Source organism: Podarcis filfolensis (assembly GCF_964270895.1).
Source record: "Podarcis filfolensis genome assembly, chromosome: 8".
NCBI lineage: Eukaryota > Metazoa > Chordata > Lepidosauria > Squamata > Lacertidae > Podarcis > Podarcis filfolensis.
Genome location: NC_139611.1, coordinates 53,263,456 through 53,280,804, shown reverse-complemented (window position 1 = coordinate 53,280,804; position 17,349 = coordinate 53,263,456). Strand labels below are relative to the sequence as shown.

At 48.4% G+C, this 17,349-nt stretch overlaps 1 protein-coding gene across 2 annotated transcripts in view; it reads left to right on the top strand.

The window, feature by feature from the left end:
• The first annotated feature begins 7,791 nt into the window (after positions 1 to 7,791).
• WTIP (WT1 interacting protein) overlaps positions 7,792 to 17,349 on the top strand; it is a 58,570-nt gene continuing 49,012 nt past the window's right edge. Inside the window, exon 1 of one of the 2 annotated variants that reach the window (XM_083625217.1) lies at positions 7,792 to 9,478. In XM_083625217.1, coding sequence (XP_083481343.1) covers positions 8,356 to 9,478 — 1,123 coding nt within the window. In that variant the 5' untranslated portion in view covers positions 7,792 to 8,355. The remainder of the gene's footprint in view (positions 9,479 to 17,349) is intronic. The other variant, XR_014551054.1, reaches the window with a different exon arrangement.

The following is a 17,349-nucleotide window of genomic DNA, read 5'->3' as shown; positions in this document are numbered from 1 at the left end:
TTCTACACACTGAAAAGCTGCATTATGTGACCTATATTAATCATGCAAATAGCAATGATTCCTATCTGCATAACTGTCTTGCATAACTGATACCCTATAACTTGGTCGATCTCCAAGACACCTTTTGGCTATGGGGAAACTGACGAATAGTGTTGTTTCTAATAAGTTGGTCAGAATCATCTTGCTCTGTGCCACAGATTGTCCCTTCAGCGCAGGGTGTGCTATTGCACCCCCCTTCCTGACTGCTGGCCTAACAGATGGCTTCTCAGAGATGAGGTTATTGATGCATTTATTAGCAGTGGCCCAATGGGTGGTCCACAGGATGCTTTTATTATTGGTAGTGGTTTTGTTTTGTTAAGGGATAGCAGGTGTTGGACCCTGCACCCTCCCTGCTTTTGGGCTGCTTATGATTAGTCGGAGAGCTAATCTAGTGGAACAGCTGGCCTGCTGGAGCTGTGAGAATGGAAGTTGCCAAGTGTTCACCGCAGCCGTGAGTTCACTGCATTGCCATTGGTAAGTGATCATTCTGCATCTACAACCCCTCCTTTCCAGTATGTAGATAATTTTGGCAAAGTGCACTGAGTGCAACACAGTAGGTGTTGGGAGTCTGATGCAGCACAGAACCCTGGTGGGGTAGGATCTGCTAACCACTGGCCTGCTGCAGTCTCAGCGCATATTGGCAATGGAAGTCTCAACCCACTAATGGAAGTTTACCTTCCAATGCAAATATCAAGTGGGGCAAAAAAAAGACTGTAGTTTGAGACCTTGCCACCAGGTGTGTGTGTCCCCCCAGTAGCATTGCAAAGTGGCCCCTTTTGCTTCTATAAGTGAGTGGCTGCCACTTCCAAGAAGTAAAGCACAACACTTGGACCAGAACTGTGTTGAAGCTGAAAATGCCCACCTCTCCTAACAACAGGCACCCTAGTCTCTGCTCAGAGGGGTCCAGCAAAGCGCAAGTGCAATGTGAGCCAGTGTGGGTTAGTGGTCAGGGTATCAGACAAGGACTTGGGAGACAAGGGATCACATCCGCACTCAGCCATCAAAATTCACTGGGTGGCTTGGGGCCAGTTACTGTTTCTCAGCCTAACCTACTTTACAGGGTGGTGAGGATAAAATGGGGAGGGGAGGACTGTGTACGTCGAGCTTTACAAAAAAGGTGGAATACAAATGTAATAAAAATAATAAGTAATGAAGCTCTTCTTATTGCACCAAAACTTTCCCAAGGTAATCCTTGCAGTAGATGGGGCCTTCATGAGCATAGATCATGGGTAGGCAAACTAGGGGCCGGATCCGGCCTTCTAAATCCGGCCCAATCCGTCGGTCTGGGAATCAGTGTGTTTTTACTTGAGTAGAATGTGTCCTTTTATTTAAAATGCATCTCTGGGTTATTTGGGGGGCCTGCCTGGTGTTTTTACATGAGTACAGTGTGTACTTTTATTTAAAATGCATCTCTGGGTTATTTGTGGGGCATAGGAATTCGTTGTTCTTTTTTTCCAAAATATAGTCCAGCTCACCACATGGTCTGAGGGACAGTGGACTAGCCCCCTGCTGAAAAGGTTTGCTGACCCCTGGCATAGATATTATTATTTTGATGTATAAAAAGCCGACTCCACTCTGTCTTCCTAAAACACAAGGTCAGACAGGTTGCCTAAGTGTCTCCCATGGAGTTCTCTGGACTTTAGTAACTCTTGTCAGCCACTTGGTGCAGGAACAGATTCACACTCAATGATGGACAAGAGACTAGTTTATTTGGGTGGAGTGATCACTATCTGCACTTCATCTAAGCAAAAGCAGAGCTTTTGTAGTGAACCAGAAGACATCAGCTGGACAGCAGCACCTACTATTCTTGTCAGAATCAATTATTTTAAAACTTGATCCGATCGAAGATCTGTCAGATGCTTAAAAACAACTGTCTGGAGTGATTTTCTTTATTTTGGGATGCTGGAATGTGAAGCTGCTTTTCTGTATTTGTTTTCCTACATAAACAGCACTAAGAGCGCCCTAAATCCCAAGGGATGCTTTTTGTCTCTCTCTTATCTAATCAGAAGTATTTATGAAGCATCAATCATAGCTATATCTTTTGCCTCTTTGTGTGGTTGGCGCTTAGCTCTATCAGTATTCAAATATTGAAGGAATGGTAAGAATTTAAATTGCATTGATGGCTGGTGGGAAGTGAAAAATGGTATGCCAGTTATCGCTGCGGGGTCAGCAAAACAAAATGGCTTGTATATTTTTCAGACCTATGTCAGTTTTGCATCTGCTCCGTGGAGATTGTCCAAGAGGATAAGGGACTCAAGAAGACTCTCATCAGTTTCCTGGGATCTTGGTTTGAAGCATTGGGGCAGGGAATGCTTAGGACCCATTCAGTCCCACAAGGGCTACAGTTTCTTTTGAGCAACTTTCCAGTGGATCACATGCAAGTGGTGGGCAAGACAAGAGACAAAAGTGTGTGGAGCAAAGAATAGAAATGCTATCTTTGTATAATAGGCCACTTCACACACACACACACACACACACACACACACACACAGAGAGAGAGAGAGAGAGAGAGAGAGAGAGAGAGAGAGAGAGAGAGAGAATGAGAATGAACAAACAGTGAATCCAGGCTGTGTTGCCTTAGATTGTGAGTGCCAGATGAAAGCTGAGTGCATAAGTAACTCATTCCCAAGCTGCATTCCACATTCAGGACAGTTTTTGGATTTCTTAAGTACCTCTTCACACAGTACATAGTTGAACTATGGAACTCACTCCCACAGGACCAACTTGGATGGCTTAAAAAGAGGCTTAGACAAAGCGGTTTTTTGGCTTGTGGTGTTAGCCAATGGGGAGAATGGTGATTGTATTATATCAGGCCAACAAACATTGTAAGCACCAAGTTTGAATGCAGCTCATCTACAGCAGAATGAAACTTCGGTTTTGTTGTATACTTAGGCAGCACAAAACAAGGGGGACACATGAAGGGTGGGTTGTGTTTGGTGGGTAACCTGGCCTGCACAACTGTCATCCATTTCACTGCTGGGCTTATGTGGAAGGTATTCCTGATTGCCTCTGCCTGTTAGTTTAAATCGGTCCATCCCAATATCCTTGCCTATCTTTTCTGTGCTTTAGAGTCATCACAGAGAAACCCAAGGCTTTCTGAATGCCTCCTTCTGATGTGGTTTGAGAACTAATAGGTGATGAAGCAACACCTATATAAAATGTCATCTTCAGTCATTGCGTGTAAATAAGTAAATATGGTTGAGTGGGTTGGTGAGTTCAGAATGAGCCAAGTTGCCAGTTGCTAGAGATGTAAAAGAGATGCCATGAGTGTGGAATTCGTGTCACAAAAGTCTCAATGGCTTCCAAAAACAGAAAGTGTCTGCTTTGCAGTAGTGACCTTTGAGGAGCTGGCTCTGCCAGTCTCCTAAACACAGCCTCTTCCCTCTCTCTCTTCTGGTGGCACATGCTCCAAGGCAGTTAAGGAGAAGGCAGGCAGAATTGTAGCTGTATAGGAACAAGCAAATTAAATGTCCTTTGGATGATGAACTATACCCTTGTCTTCCAGAAGAGGGCTTTATTGGATCTGCCCAGAATGTGTGAAGTCACATTTCTTTTACTAAATATTGAAGTTCCTCTTGGTCCACGAAAGAAAAAAATATGTAGCGCTGCTGATATCTAAGTTCCAAAGTTTATTCCAAAGCATTAAATAGATCAATATAATTCTATATTAGCATCAAGTGCCAGGAGCTGAAAAACGGGACTGCTACAGCTGGTGTGGTTTAAAGTAGCCTCAAGGAATAAAAATGCTCTGAGTATATCTTGCAAGAAGGGATGTCTTCATGCCAAGCTCAAAAATTCAACAAGGGAGCCAGCTGTACCTCCAGAGCAGCGCTGCGCAATCTTCTTTAGCTCACGGGCCACAATCCCTTCAAGGCTGTCCCCAGCACTGGCTGGGGGTGGGTGGGTGTTGTGGTCCAACACATCTTGGAGGGCACCAGGTTGCTGAAGGCTGCAGACTAAACCGTTCAACACCACCTTCTTTCCACATGGGACTGGCCTTTCTGAACTTTGCTGTTTCTGGAACCTGCTTCTTAAAATGACCCACTTTGTCCAGACTTTTAAAATTATAAAAAAAAATCTGTATTTACTGAAGCAATCAGAATTTTCAGAACTCCACTCCACTAGTCTTCTATCGTTTCAGCAAGAGACCAAGGCTTCCACTGCATTAACAACAGCAACCCTTGCCTATGAGTCCTGCAGGAAATAAAATGTGTTCTTATACATGGCAGGATGGGAAAGATCCACTGGGCGCTATAATATTTTGGGCTCTGTAGTCTCACACTTCCTGAGGGTATGAGGGTAAAAGAGCAGGACTCTTCATCCAACATCTTTCTCCACTGGGTCCTTGACATTTGTATGTGACCTCTGGGAGGTTTTAAGCTGAGCTCTTCAAGAGCAAACTCACATTCAATGTTTAATTAAGAATGATAACAGGATAAAATGTTATTGGCCTGGTACAGGGGCTGGTCTGGCTACACCGAGTGCAGGCAGCTGAGCAGCCAGCAACCAAATGGCACCATTTGTGCAATATCTTGCTCTGAGCGCCGGTGGGGGGAAGGGGGGCAGTCACTGCATCAGCAATTCCATAAGCAAAACCCCCTGCGGTTTAGGTTCAGAAGAGGAATCCAGGTGCTTCAGTCTGGACTTGGGACCAGACTTTTCAACAATCTGTGCTTACCTTTTGGCATTTATTGCTTCAAAATAATGTATTATTTCCAAAAGAATTGGAACTTGCAAACAGAGTTTATTATTTGCATTAAGAGGCGGCAAATGAATTACTAATATATAGCACATTTTTTTGTGTTATATTCTTATCCTGTCTTTCCAGCAAACGGAACTCAAGGGAACTAACAGCGATAACACACAAATTTAAAAAGTAATATAATTAAATGCCTTTCACTGCCTGAAACTAATACCCTGAGACGACTTAAACCATGAAATTATAAAACAATAACATTCTTTTTAAAGCTCTCAAAATAACAAAGCGGCTGCAATCCTTAGGCTGCAATCTTATAGCCAAGTAGGCTGGGAATAAGTCTCAATTAGCTCCACAGGACTTGCTTTTGAATAGACATGTATAGGCTTGTACTGTAACAGTACTATCTTAGGTACATCCATTCAGAACAAAGCCCCACCGAGCTCAGTTTTTAGGATTCCAACCTAAAAACTATATCATATCTGTATCAATTTCAGCAACATTTGGGGATTTATCCTGGAAGTCTTTTGCAATTCAGTTAGCAAAAAAGGGGTTTGCATGGGGCTAAAACAGAGTGGGAGACCTCTAGATTCCTAAACTGTCTCTGTATATTTGACCTTAGATCTTTGATCTTAAGACTGACATTCTAAAGTTGCGTCCTCTCCAATGTCCCCCCTCTCTCACTTATCTGACCTTGAACCTGAATCTATCCTCCTGACAACAAACAGGCCAGCATGGTTGGCTGCCTTTGTTCAGCTTTGTTAGCTGGCTTGGAACCAGAAACTTTCCTATCTAAGTTATGTACTTCCTATAATAAACAGTTTTGTTATTTTTCTTCAACAAGAGGTTGCAAGTAGTCTCTTTAACCAGATCCCCCAACCGCTACCCTCCACATTCAAGAGGTTTCAGGCAAGTACTTACTGCTTACTGCCAAATAAATATGCATATGATGGGAGAACATTGGACTCAACTGGCAAAAGGATATCTATCTGGGTAGAAGCGGCTGCAAATAGGTTCTCCTTTCAGGTGGGTGCCATTGCCATTCTAAGAGAACAATGGAAGTGTTTGTGGTGAGTTCTGGCACCTCTTTTTCCTAGGCCTAGTGAAAAAACAAAAAAGCTCAGTAGAAAGAAACCAGGCTCACATTTATCTGGGAATGAAGCCTTTTAAATTCGGAGGGATGGGCCCTGCTTTAGTCATGCTTAGTAGACCCACTGAAGTATTGTAAGCATGACTAAGATACGGGTCAGCCCAGCAGGAACATGCTGCAACAGGGACCTGGATTGGGTCCAGGGGCTCGTGAGCATGGCCGGGTTCTAGAAGAGGCAGCCCTATGCGTTGCAGCCCCTCTGGCTCAGTTCACACAATCCGAGGGGCTGGTGTGGGAGTGTGGCAGGGCTGTGGGTTTCCCTTTGCGAGGATCTGGTTGGCCACTGTGAGACCAAGATGCTGGACCAGGCAGACCCATCCACCTGCTGGGCTCCTCTTACATCTGCAACTCGCAACAGCTGCTTCTTCATGTAGCACATAGTTAAACAATGGAACTTGCTCCCACAGGAGACAATGATGGCCACCAACCTGCGTGGTTTTAAAAGAGGATCAGACAAATTCCTGGAGGAGAGAGCTATTGATTACTAGCTGCAATAGCTGTGCTCTGTCAGAGGTAGCAGAGAGCCAGTGTGGTGTAGTGGTTAAGAGTGGTAGACTCGTAATCTGGGGAACTGGGTTCGCGTCTCCGCTCCTCCACATGCAGCTGCTGGGTGACCTTGGGCTAGTCACACTTATTTGAAGTCTCTCAGCCTCACAGAGCACTTGTTGTGAGGGAGGAAGGGAAAGGAGAATGTTAGCCGCTTTGAGACTCCTTAGGGTAGTGATAAAGCAGGATATCAAATCCAAACTCCTCCTCCTCCTCTTCTGAATGCCAGTTGCTGGAGGCCACGGGAGGGGGGAGGGCTCTTGTGCTTGAACCCTGCTTGCTGGTTTCCTACTGGGGCATCCAGTTGGCCCCTGTGAGAACAGAATATTGGCCTGACCTAGCAGACCCCTCTTTTTTTTTTGTTCTTATGAGGTGCTGCTTGCAGGAACTGCTAGCTCCAAGTGGAGGGTGGTTCATGTGCCTGCAGGACGCAGCACACTGTCTTGTGGAGGAATGTGTCCTTCCAGACTGAGCACCAGAAACGGAACTTACATTCTGCCTCCCTAACTCAAGGCTTTTTTCCCCAGCCAGAACTCAGTTCCGGCCCCTCTCAGGTGGGCACCATTGCCATGGTAAAACAAGGGAAAGTTCCTGCACCTTTTCCTAGAAAAACAGCACTGTGTACACTCAATGCTTTTCTGCGGACCTAGTTCACGCATTCAGCCGCTACTGATCAAGGACATACAACTCAGCATAGATAAAGAAAAGGATGGATGTGTGCCTGTGTGAACTGGGAAGGTTGCCGTTCTCACAAACGGAGTCTCCCCATGGGCCCTAACTTATGTGGGGATAACTTGCTGCCATTTAGGACTGTGGATGCAGTGAGAGGGATTCCTGGCAGATGCTCAAAGCAGTAAAAAAGGAAACCATGAGACACACCTTCTGGAGACCTGTATGGGGAAGGGGGCTTTGGTAGGCCAGGCGTGGCCTTGCAGGTCAGCACAAGTGATGGAGGGAATGGCTGGCAGAAGCAGGCCAGTGTGCTTGGAAGCCCCGTCACCATTCCCTCTCTGGCTTTTCCATGGGTCCTCTTGGCACAGGGCGCACAGTCAGGGGTGGGTGGGATAGGCCATGTCCCATGCCATGGGGGGGGGGGGCGGCGGCATTCAATGGGCTCTGGCGAGGCAGCATCCGGGAGCATGGAAGAGTGAGTAGTAGGGCCTTTCCCAAGGTGTGAGCGTGCAGCACAAAGAATCCCCCCTGCTTTTAAGCGTCCTCCCTCCCTGCTAGAGGAGCGCAGTCACATGAAGGGAATGCGGGGGGGGGGCAGCTCCTCCAGCGGCGGCTCCTCCCGCCCGGCGTCCCCCCCCCTCGGGGGCTGACTTGGTTAAAGTCATTGTTTGGCTTCGGCATTAACTACATTCCAGAGGGACGCAGCGCCCCGTCTCCTTCCTCCTCCTCCTCCTCGCATTCCTGCCCCACACAAAGAAGTCCCTCCCTCCCTCGCCGCACAAAGGAGCAGCCCGGCGCTGCCTCGGGCCCTCCCGCCCCGGATCTTGGAGCCCAGCCGGGCGGGGAAGAGCCGAGCCGAGGAGGAGGAGGAGGAGGAGGAGGCCGGCCAGTAAGCCAGCCGGGCAGCCTCGAAGTGCAAATTCCTCCGCCGAGCGCGCCATTGACTGGCCCCAGCAAACTTCGCGCAGGCGGGCGGGGACGCTTCCCCGACAACGCCGCCTCTCCCTCCCTCCCTCCCGCCCCCCACCCGCCGGCCCGCCGGCCGCTCTGCCTGCCTGGCGAGCTTCGGTTCGTGGTGAGAGCCTCGGGGCGGGATGCCCGGGAGGTGACTCTCTTGTAGCCAGAGGCAGCGCTTGCGAGGCGGCACCGGGCGTCGGGCCGCGGCGGCTTCTGCTAAACTTTGCCGTCTGGAGCGCGCGAGGGCGGCGGCGGCGGCGGCGCCTCTCCTCCTCCTCCTCCTCCTCCCGCCGGCATGGAGAGGTACGAGGAGGGCTTGGGGAAAGCCAGCAAGTTGATGGCGGAGCTGGCGCTCTACGACGAGGGGCTCGGCCGCCGCAGGAGAGACCACCAGCCGCCGTCGGAGCTGGACGGGCGGGCCAAGAAGCAGCTGAACGGCGGCGGCGGCTGCACCACGCTGGGCCCGCCGCCGCCGTACCCGTCGGCAGAGGCTCCTCAGTCGTCGTGCCTCCCGCTGCGCTCCCTCAACGGCGGCGCCGAGGACGGCTCGTGTCCGCGCTCCGAAGTAGCGCTGCCTTGCTACAAGCGCTACTCGGCCGAAGGCTACCCGCGCGGCAAAGGAGGCGGCGGCGGGGGAGCCAGCCCGCGGGCCTCGACGTGCTACGGTGGCGGCGGCCCGTTGGCAAGCCCGCGGGGCAGCTTGGTAGCCGGGGCCGTCGAGGCGTCTTCGGCGCTGAGCCCGCGCTCCAGCTACGCCAGCACGGCCAGCGACACGAGCAAGCACTCCAGCCCGCGCGCCAGCCTGACCAGCTCTTCCGACGGCGGCGGGGGTGGCAGCGGGAGTAAGCCGAGCAGCAACCGCACCAGCGGCATCAGCATGGGCTACGACCAGCGGCACATCAGCCCGCGCTCCTCCTTGGCCGGCGCCGTCGAGCTGGAGGTGGCAGCCTCAGCGGCTGGGCGCCACGGATCCGGGGCGGCTACAGCGGCGGCCATGGCGTCGGGGGCCATCGCGGCGGCTCTGGCCAGCCCGCGCTCCAGCATCTCCAGCCACAGCTCGCGCAGCTCCCGGGGCTCGATGGGCGCCTACCCGGAGTTCCAGCTGCCGTCGCCGCGGGCCTCGCTCCTGCCCGAGGAGGGCCTTTTGTTGCTGGCTGAGCAGGCGGCAGCGGATGCCTACCCGAGGCTGCACGCCCAGGCGCCGCCGGTTGCCCTCGGGGGTCCCGACGCCGCCGCCGTCTCGCTGTCCTACGGCTCGCCGGCCGCCAAAGGCGCGGCGGCCGTCTCTAAGTTCCGGCTCCCCTACCAGGTGACGCCGTCGAGGGAGAGCGGGCCCAGCCAGGTAGAGCGGAGGCTGGAGGCGCTCACGTTGGAGCTGGAGAAGGAGCTGGAGATGCACATGAAAAAGGAGTACTTCGGTGAGTGCTTTTGCGGTACAGGACTGCGGGGGGGGGGAGGTCTTCTTGCGACAGTGGCATTGAAGAGGAAGCAGGCAAGAGGCTCTCCAAAGAGTTACAGCTTTAGGAAGTTATTAGGCCATATTTCTATATGGAGCCTGTGTTGCCTACACAGACTGGCAGCATCTCTTCAGGGGTTCAGGCAGGAAGTCTCTCCCAGCCCTACCTGGGAACTGAACCTGGAGTCTTCTGCTTATTTCTTAACGTTTAATTCCCACAACAGTCCTGTGAGGTATGTTAGACTGAGAGGCAGTGACTGGCCCAAAGTCACCCAGGGAGCTTCATGGCTGAGTGGGGATTTGAACCCTGGTCTCCCAGGGCTTAGTATTCCAACACATTAACCACTACACCACACCGGTAGGCCTAGATGCCTTCTGTCTTTGGTCCATCTAATTCAGTATTGACCCTCCAGGGTTGTCCAGGCATGGAATTTTTACCAACCACAGCTGGAGATCCCAGGACTTGAACCCTGAACCTTCTGCATACAAAGCTGGTGCTCTAAATTGTGCTCATTTTTTAAATTTGCTTTTGTGTGTGGGGGTGTAAATCCAGCATAGGGTCTTGCTAGACTCATTTGCAATTCACTCAAATCCTCTTCAATTAAAATAATAAGTGGGTGCCTCCTGAGGGCGGCTTCTGTCGCGCAATCCCAGCCATGTCTAGTCATGGTAATTCTCATTGAGAGCGTGTGGCTGCAAGCATGTTTCTTAATTTCACATTAAGTCAAATGAATCAGTTTGGGGTCATAGTATCATCTGCTGTGTTTGTTCCCTGCCCCATGGTGCTTACAGTCTAGGCTTTGATGCAGCTGGTGTGGCGGGCAGGAAAGGGAGAAGAGGGGAGGATAGCAGAAGGTGAGAGTAAGCAAATGCAAGCTTAGTGCTTAGAAAATGTTTGGAACATGTTGCTCCCATTTCTGACTACCCGCATCCTTGTGTGCCTTGTTCTTGCCCAGGCAAATCTTGCAAGGGCTGCAGAAATTCCTCTTCCTTAATTCTTAGGTGCCGGAAGAAATGACTGTTGCATTCCACTGACTTTCTTCAGGGTTGCTGACTTTATTTACTTATTTGAAATGTTTCACGTTTGTGTTTTGCTGAACAGAGACTGAAGCTACAGTCAGGGTGCAAATAACTACTTGCATGCTTGTCTTTGGGCAAGTAGCAAGCAGATCTTTTGTTAGCTGGATGAGAATTTGTTGTGTCCCCTCCCCCCCCCCCTTTTTTGAGCTGTTGAGGCATAAACATACAAGAGTAGGTCTGCAAAGGCTAACAACCGGCTTCAAGTAAATAAGCTGAGGACTAGGAGCACCCATGATTTATTTGCAAGGATGTGTGATAAGGGATTGATCAAAAGAGGTGCTCCTGTCATCTCCAAAGTTCACCAGGCTTCTAGTCCTTCTGTGGCCAGATGGAGAGGGGATTTTTGTAAAATCCACATTTAGTGGATTCAGTTGATTTCCAAGGAGTTGGAACTCTGCATGACAACCCATATAGCCACAGCATAAATTATTATTGGTGGTAATGGTAGGGGTAGTAGTAGTATCATTATATTTGTTACCTGCCCTTCACCAGTGAGTCCTGGGGGGCAGGGGTTGCAACAATTTAAAATTCAAAATTAAAAGCACATAAAACATGCTACATTCTCAAGAATAGGGTGGGTCCAACTCCTGGAAGCACACATTTCAGGTGTCAAAGGTCAGGGGTAAAGAAGTGCATCTTAAGCATTTGCTGAAAGCTATATAATAATATAAATAGCTATATAAAGCTATTTGCCATCACCTCCTGGCAAATAGAAGGGGAAGAAATGGAAGCAGTGAGAGATTTTACTTTCTTGGGTTCCATGATCACTGCAGATGGTGAAAGCAGTCACAAAATTAAAAGACACCTGCTTCTTGGGAGAAAAGCAATGACAAACCTAGACAGCATCTTAAAAAGTAGAGACATCACCTTGCCAACAAAGGTCCGTATAGTAAAAGCTATGGTTTTCCCAGTAGTGATGTATGGAAGTGAGAGCTGGACCATAAAGAAGGCTGATTGCCGAAGAATTGTTGCTTTTGAATTATGGTGCTGGAGGAGACTTTTGAGAGTCCCATGGACTGCAAGGAAATCAAACCTATCCATTCTTAAGGAAATCATTGGAATAACAGATTGTGAAGCTGAGGCTCCAATACTTTGGCCACCTCATGAGAAGAGAAGAGTCCCTGGAAAAGACCCTGATGTTGGGAAAGATTGAGGGTACAAGGAGAAGGGGACGACAGAGGATGAGATGGTTGGACAGTGTTCTCGAAGCTACCAACATGAGTTTGACCAAACTGCGGGAGGCAGTGGAAGACAAGAGTGCCTGGCGTGCTCTGGTCCATGGGGTCACAAAGAGTCGGACACGACTAAACAACAAACAACAAATATAGTAAAGGTGCCAGGTGACCTCTGCGGGGAAGAAGAAGAAGAGTTTGGATTTGATATCCCACTTTATCACTACCTGAAGGAGTCTCAAAGCGGCTAACATTCTCCTTTCCCTTCCTCCCCCACAACAAACACTCTGTGAGGTGAGTGAGGCTGAGAGACTTCAGAGAAGTGTGACTAGCCCAAGGTCACCCAGCAGCTGCATGTGGAGGAGCGGAGACGCAAACCCAGTTCCCCAGATTACGAGACTACCACTCTTAACCACTACACCACACTAGATTGTGGGGAGGGAATTCCACATTCTAGGGGCTGCTTCAAAGAATGCCCTCTCCTGCGCCACTCCCAAATTTTTGAGCGAGATGGAAGAAATGAACATGTGACCAACGCAGCGAGGCATTCTGGATTCAACAAACAAAATCTCCCCTCTGCCCGCTGCTTAACTTTCAGAACTCTGCTAAAGAACTCTGGTGGGCTCAGAAGCTTGCTCACTATTATAATGTTCTGGTTGGTCGTATTGAAACTTTTCAAAGTAAAAGTGATGGTTGGGCCTTTGGCCTCTTCTTTTGCTTAGCTTAGTTGGTAGTTTTCTTTCTCGCGTGCAAAAATCTTACTTATGTGCTGGGCAGGGGATTGGCAAATGGTGATCTAGGCAATGATATTGCTGCCCCTGCTGTGAAATTGGTGGCAGTGCTTTGTCCCTAACCTGCTGCACTGCTGTGTGAGCTGTGCAGGAGCCACTTTTGGCCTTTGCTATAAGGGGCATGCTGGCTGAAAAGTTGCAGGGCTTCATGCCTGCTTGGTCTGGTTGCCTGTGCTACTGCTGCTCTTCTAAGTGAAGAGTTTCTAACCTGAAGCAAGGTGAGGCTTGGGGCATTTGAGGTGGATTTTGTACTGTAAGCTAACCACACAGTGAATTCTTCATGAGTGCCTGGAGCTTAGGTCCTATACCGAAAGAGGCGTGTCTAAGCCTCTTGGTGAAGTTTTTACATTTTGCTTTAAGGGGGGGGGGCAGGGAGATTCTTTAACATTCACCTGCATGTACTGTGGAGTATTATTTGCAGAAACAGATTTAGAGGGTGTACCTGATCTCAGATAAACCCACCACAGGAAAGAGGCATCCTGGTTCCCAGGAAGAAAAGGGAGGGCAAATGAAGAGAGAATCTAAGGATTAGAAAATGTGACATTAGCAGAGTAGAAAAGTGCAGGCAACACACACCCATTTACAGGGGGGTTACGTCCCGGGTCATTGTGCACATCTGCAGAGTGCATGTAAGCCCACCCCGTTCTGCCCTCTTCAGGTGCCAGACATGGCATGCACGGTGATGCATGCATTGAATGCTACAAACTGAGAGTTGCCTGTACTCTACAGGAGAGAAAATCACATCTTTGGAACCCTAGGGATACCAGAGTGTGGTGTCCAAACAACTCCTCTATCAGTTACAGCTCTTGATGGCGCTCACTGGCAGGTGGGAGAAGTCAGCCTAGCTCAACTCACAGAAATTGTTTAGAAGGGTACATGCCCACTTTGCTTCCTAACTTTCCTTCTAGGAGGGTTTAGAGACCTACCTCTCTCTCTCTTTTCATATAACCCCAGAGTCTGCCCCCCTTCTGGCTTGGGTCCTGGTGCAATTGCTGGCAGTCCCTCCACCTTCCAAGCGCTGGAGCATAAGAGATTTGAAGCAGTGTTTCTCCATGTCCTGCAGCTCTTGAATGAAGATTTCATTCCCTGCTGTTCACAGTGCTAAAGGGGCATAATGCAAGCTTCCCCAACCTAGTCCCCTCCAGGTGTTTTATGATTCATTGATAGACCATTTGTCTCCCCCTTTTCCGCAAAAAAAGAGGCTTCTGGAGTGGCTTGTATACAGTCAGTTAAAGCAAGACAGTCCTTGCCTTGAAGCTTACAATTGAAAAAGAAAACAACACACAAGGGGAAAGGAACAAGGAGGAAGAGGGGAGGGAATCAAACTCAAGCAACAGTTCTTAAGCAGTTGCTCTTACAGCGACCGACTGGCACAGTTCAAGGGTAGGAGGTGCCTGATGAAACAGCTTCCCATCTCCACCACTGAGGCAGCCTGATGGAATGATAGCTTTGGACTACAAACTCCCATCATTCCCAGCCATTAAGGCACGTCTGAGGGGAACTGGTAGTCTTTTAATATCTGGAGGGCACCAGAATGAGGAAGGTTAGCCTAAGGTATGGCTGCAAAATCTGTAGAGCTCTCCCTCTCTCCTTTCGATGAGGAAAGCAACCAAGCAAGAGAAGACTGTCGTGGCCCTGGGGGCCAGAGGCTAGATTAGCTACTCCATGGCAAGTGATGGGGCTGCCTAGACTTGTGAAACATGAGAAGTCATGCAAGGTCTTTCAGCCAGGAATTGGGTAGATCGGGGCTTGAGTTGGAAGGTTTTTTCACTGCAGAAAGAGAAGTATTTGCACATAGATTGCTTAACATCTGGAAGTATAGGCCTGCCTGCATCTCTTAACGTGGTTCATGCGGTGAATTGAGATGTTGCATCTTCTGTGGAAGAGTCTCCCTCTGAATACCAGCTGTGGAGGGTATCTTGTTGTATAGTTTAGATGCAGGGAGAAGCTAAGCCAAAATTTGGCTTAGTGTGTTGTCCAAACCCGGGATCATGGTTAAGCTCTTTCCTCCTTAACTACGAGCTGTAGTCAAAGTTTGTTCTTGGCTGGGAGCAGCTTTCTGGGAGTATGGCATGCTTTTGTGGTCCTGGTAAAGCAAGACTACCTAGGATTACTGTGATGTAGTCACTATGTTACTGATCGTATGAAACAGGTGTTCTTAAAAAATGGATTTTGTTTCTTATGGAAAAATATAGGAGTGGAAAGATTCTCACCCTTCATTGCTGGATTCTGTGCTGAGAGAGCCAGTTCATGTGCTGCCTCCTGCAGCTTCCTGCTGGCTCTTACATATTCTTTTCAACTTGTGCAAGTCTAAGGTTCTTGGAGGAAAGTGCATGGCTGACCCACGTGTACAAACTCAGTCCTTGCCAGTTCCAGCTTGTTAGGCTGGCCAGGTCAGAACTGGCAGAGAGGTCAGGGACAAATAGAAGAGGATGCCTTCACCCTGGTATGGCTCCCCTTTATTACATATGTAGCCCAATAGGACAACAGCAAGAACCCATCAACAGCATACAAATCAATCAGTGTTAGAAACTGAGATATGAAAGCCAGGAGCTAAATGGCACCTTGAACCTAGGTTATGGGCGCAACAACGGAATGTCTAGGCACACTTTTTTTATAAAACAAGAATACAAAGCTGAAAATGAATGAACTGCAGCTAAAATGTTATGTTCATTTTTCACATGGTCTAGTCCTTCCCCTGCCCACCCCCGTAATATTCTTAAGGGGGCCTTTTCTCTAGTCTTCAGAGAGTAGATGTAAGCGGGGAGGCAGAAAAAGGTCCTCCTTTCCTTCCACTCTGCAGTTTTAATCTGAAATCTTAGGTGCAGTACTGCGTCCAGAGCTCAGAAAGTGCTCATGCTAATGAAATTCCCTGTCGCAAAATGCGCCTAGCACAATGGGAGTTTTGAACACTGAAATTGGTATGGCTAATTTGACCCAGCAATCCCCTCCCCCCACAAACAAATCTTAGTGCAGCCAACTAAAGACAACCAGCCATGCCTTGGGCCTCCTCCAACCTCTCTCACCACCAAGGAAATATAATAAACAAATAAAAAAAGAACCTACCCAAGTGCAGCTGACATAAAAACCACATATACACCAAGTATTACCACCCCTCCCCCTTCTCCTTCTGCCCCAACTTTATTCTGTATACAACATTATTAATGTCTCACTTCAAATGTCAAAAAGATTCTACAACCTGAAAAAGAGACAATACATGTTCTTTAATAAAAAATATTTTAAGAACAAAACAAACAAACAAAAACTGGCAGAGAGGGTGACAAATGCTTCCATAAGCAAGGAGGTTCTGCCATCTAGTTTGAAAGCTGAAGTTCATCCTCTGCTTTAAAAAACAAGTCCTTTCTAGTTGGAAAAAAATATATTAATTTCATTCATTCATTCATTCATTCATTCATTCATTCAGCTTATCTCCCTCCCTTTCAAATGGGCAGTAAAAGATCAACCATTATCCATTTTGGGGCAACGTGTATGGACTGTTGACTCAAGTTCAGGATTTTTGGGGTGATGCTACTTCTGTCGACCCATTTCAGTCTGCCATCCAATCCAGTTTTGGGACTGAAATGGCTTTAGTTACCTTGATGCCAGGAATGGCTCAGAGGCTGGAGCACTGAACCTCTCAGCACCTTTCAGAATTGTACACCACCCTTTGCCAATTTGATGCCAACCTGAGGATCTGAACTGCAAATCTTGTCAGACTCTGCTGAGGCAATCTGCTGTAACTTTTTCTCAATTGTCCTGTCAGGCTAAGGGGAACTGTATTACATTGATTTGCTCATAGCAAATGCCTTCCCTTCTCTCCAAGGAACTCAAAAGTTATCCCTCTCAAGTACATCCTCGCAACAATCCTGTGAGGTAGGATAGGCTGAGAGCTAAGGTCACCCAGTGAACTTTGTGACTGACTGGGAAATTGAATGTGGGTCTCTCAAGTTTTAGCTCTAGTTGGTATGCTATTTGCGTTGCTTTCTAAACGTTATTAAATTTGTTTTGGCTGTACTTCTGTGTCGGGCTGCCCTTAGAAGATTGTTCTTTGAGGTCACCTGATGGGTTGGTTTCTGAGGAACTGATTGGAAAGCCAGGGGTGCTTTTCTGCTGTGGCCCCTGATGAAAGGACTCATATATGGAATCCTTTCTGGGAAGTCAAGATGGCTTTTCACTCTGTCAGGGATTCCTCAGTGCGAATATCAGTTGAGAGCAGATAGAATTCCCTGAATGACAGCATCAATTGGCCCCTTAATTATTTGACTAAATGGCCCATGAAACCTAGAATGCCACCTCATAGGTGGTAGTGTGTGTCTCTAGTACTTCACAGTGGTACCATTTGTGAGGTAAGCTGCTCTCCCTACCCTTTCTCCACATCATTTCTGAGGAGGCAGACTATAGGGAGGTGGATGGAAGCCTAGGGCTCACCAACGGCCTCCATCTGTTGTCTTGGCTGTGTACCACTTCAGAATGTAGGTAGGGGCTTGTGTGTTGGGAGGGCTGCCCTGCAGGAAAGGAAAACACCTACCTACCTACACCCCCCCCCCAAATTAGCAGGTCAAAGAGAATTTTCCTCCCTGACATGCTAGTCTTCCATATGAAAGGATTTTAAATACTATTTGGAGGAGCATTCCGTCTTGTGGTTCTCCCCCCACCCCACTTGCTGCCTGAGGTGGTACAGCACAGACACAGGTTTTACCACCTTCGCGAGAATTAGGAAATCAAATGTTCCTTCACCTAATCTTTTAACAATGTTATAAAATGTAATGGGACTATTAGAAGCAACTTTA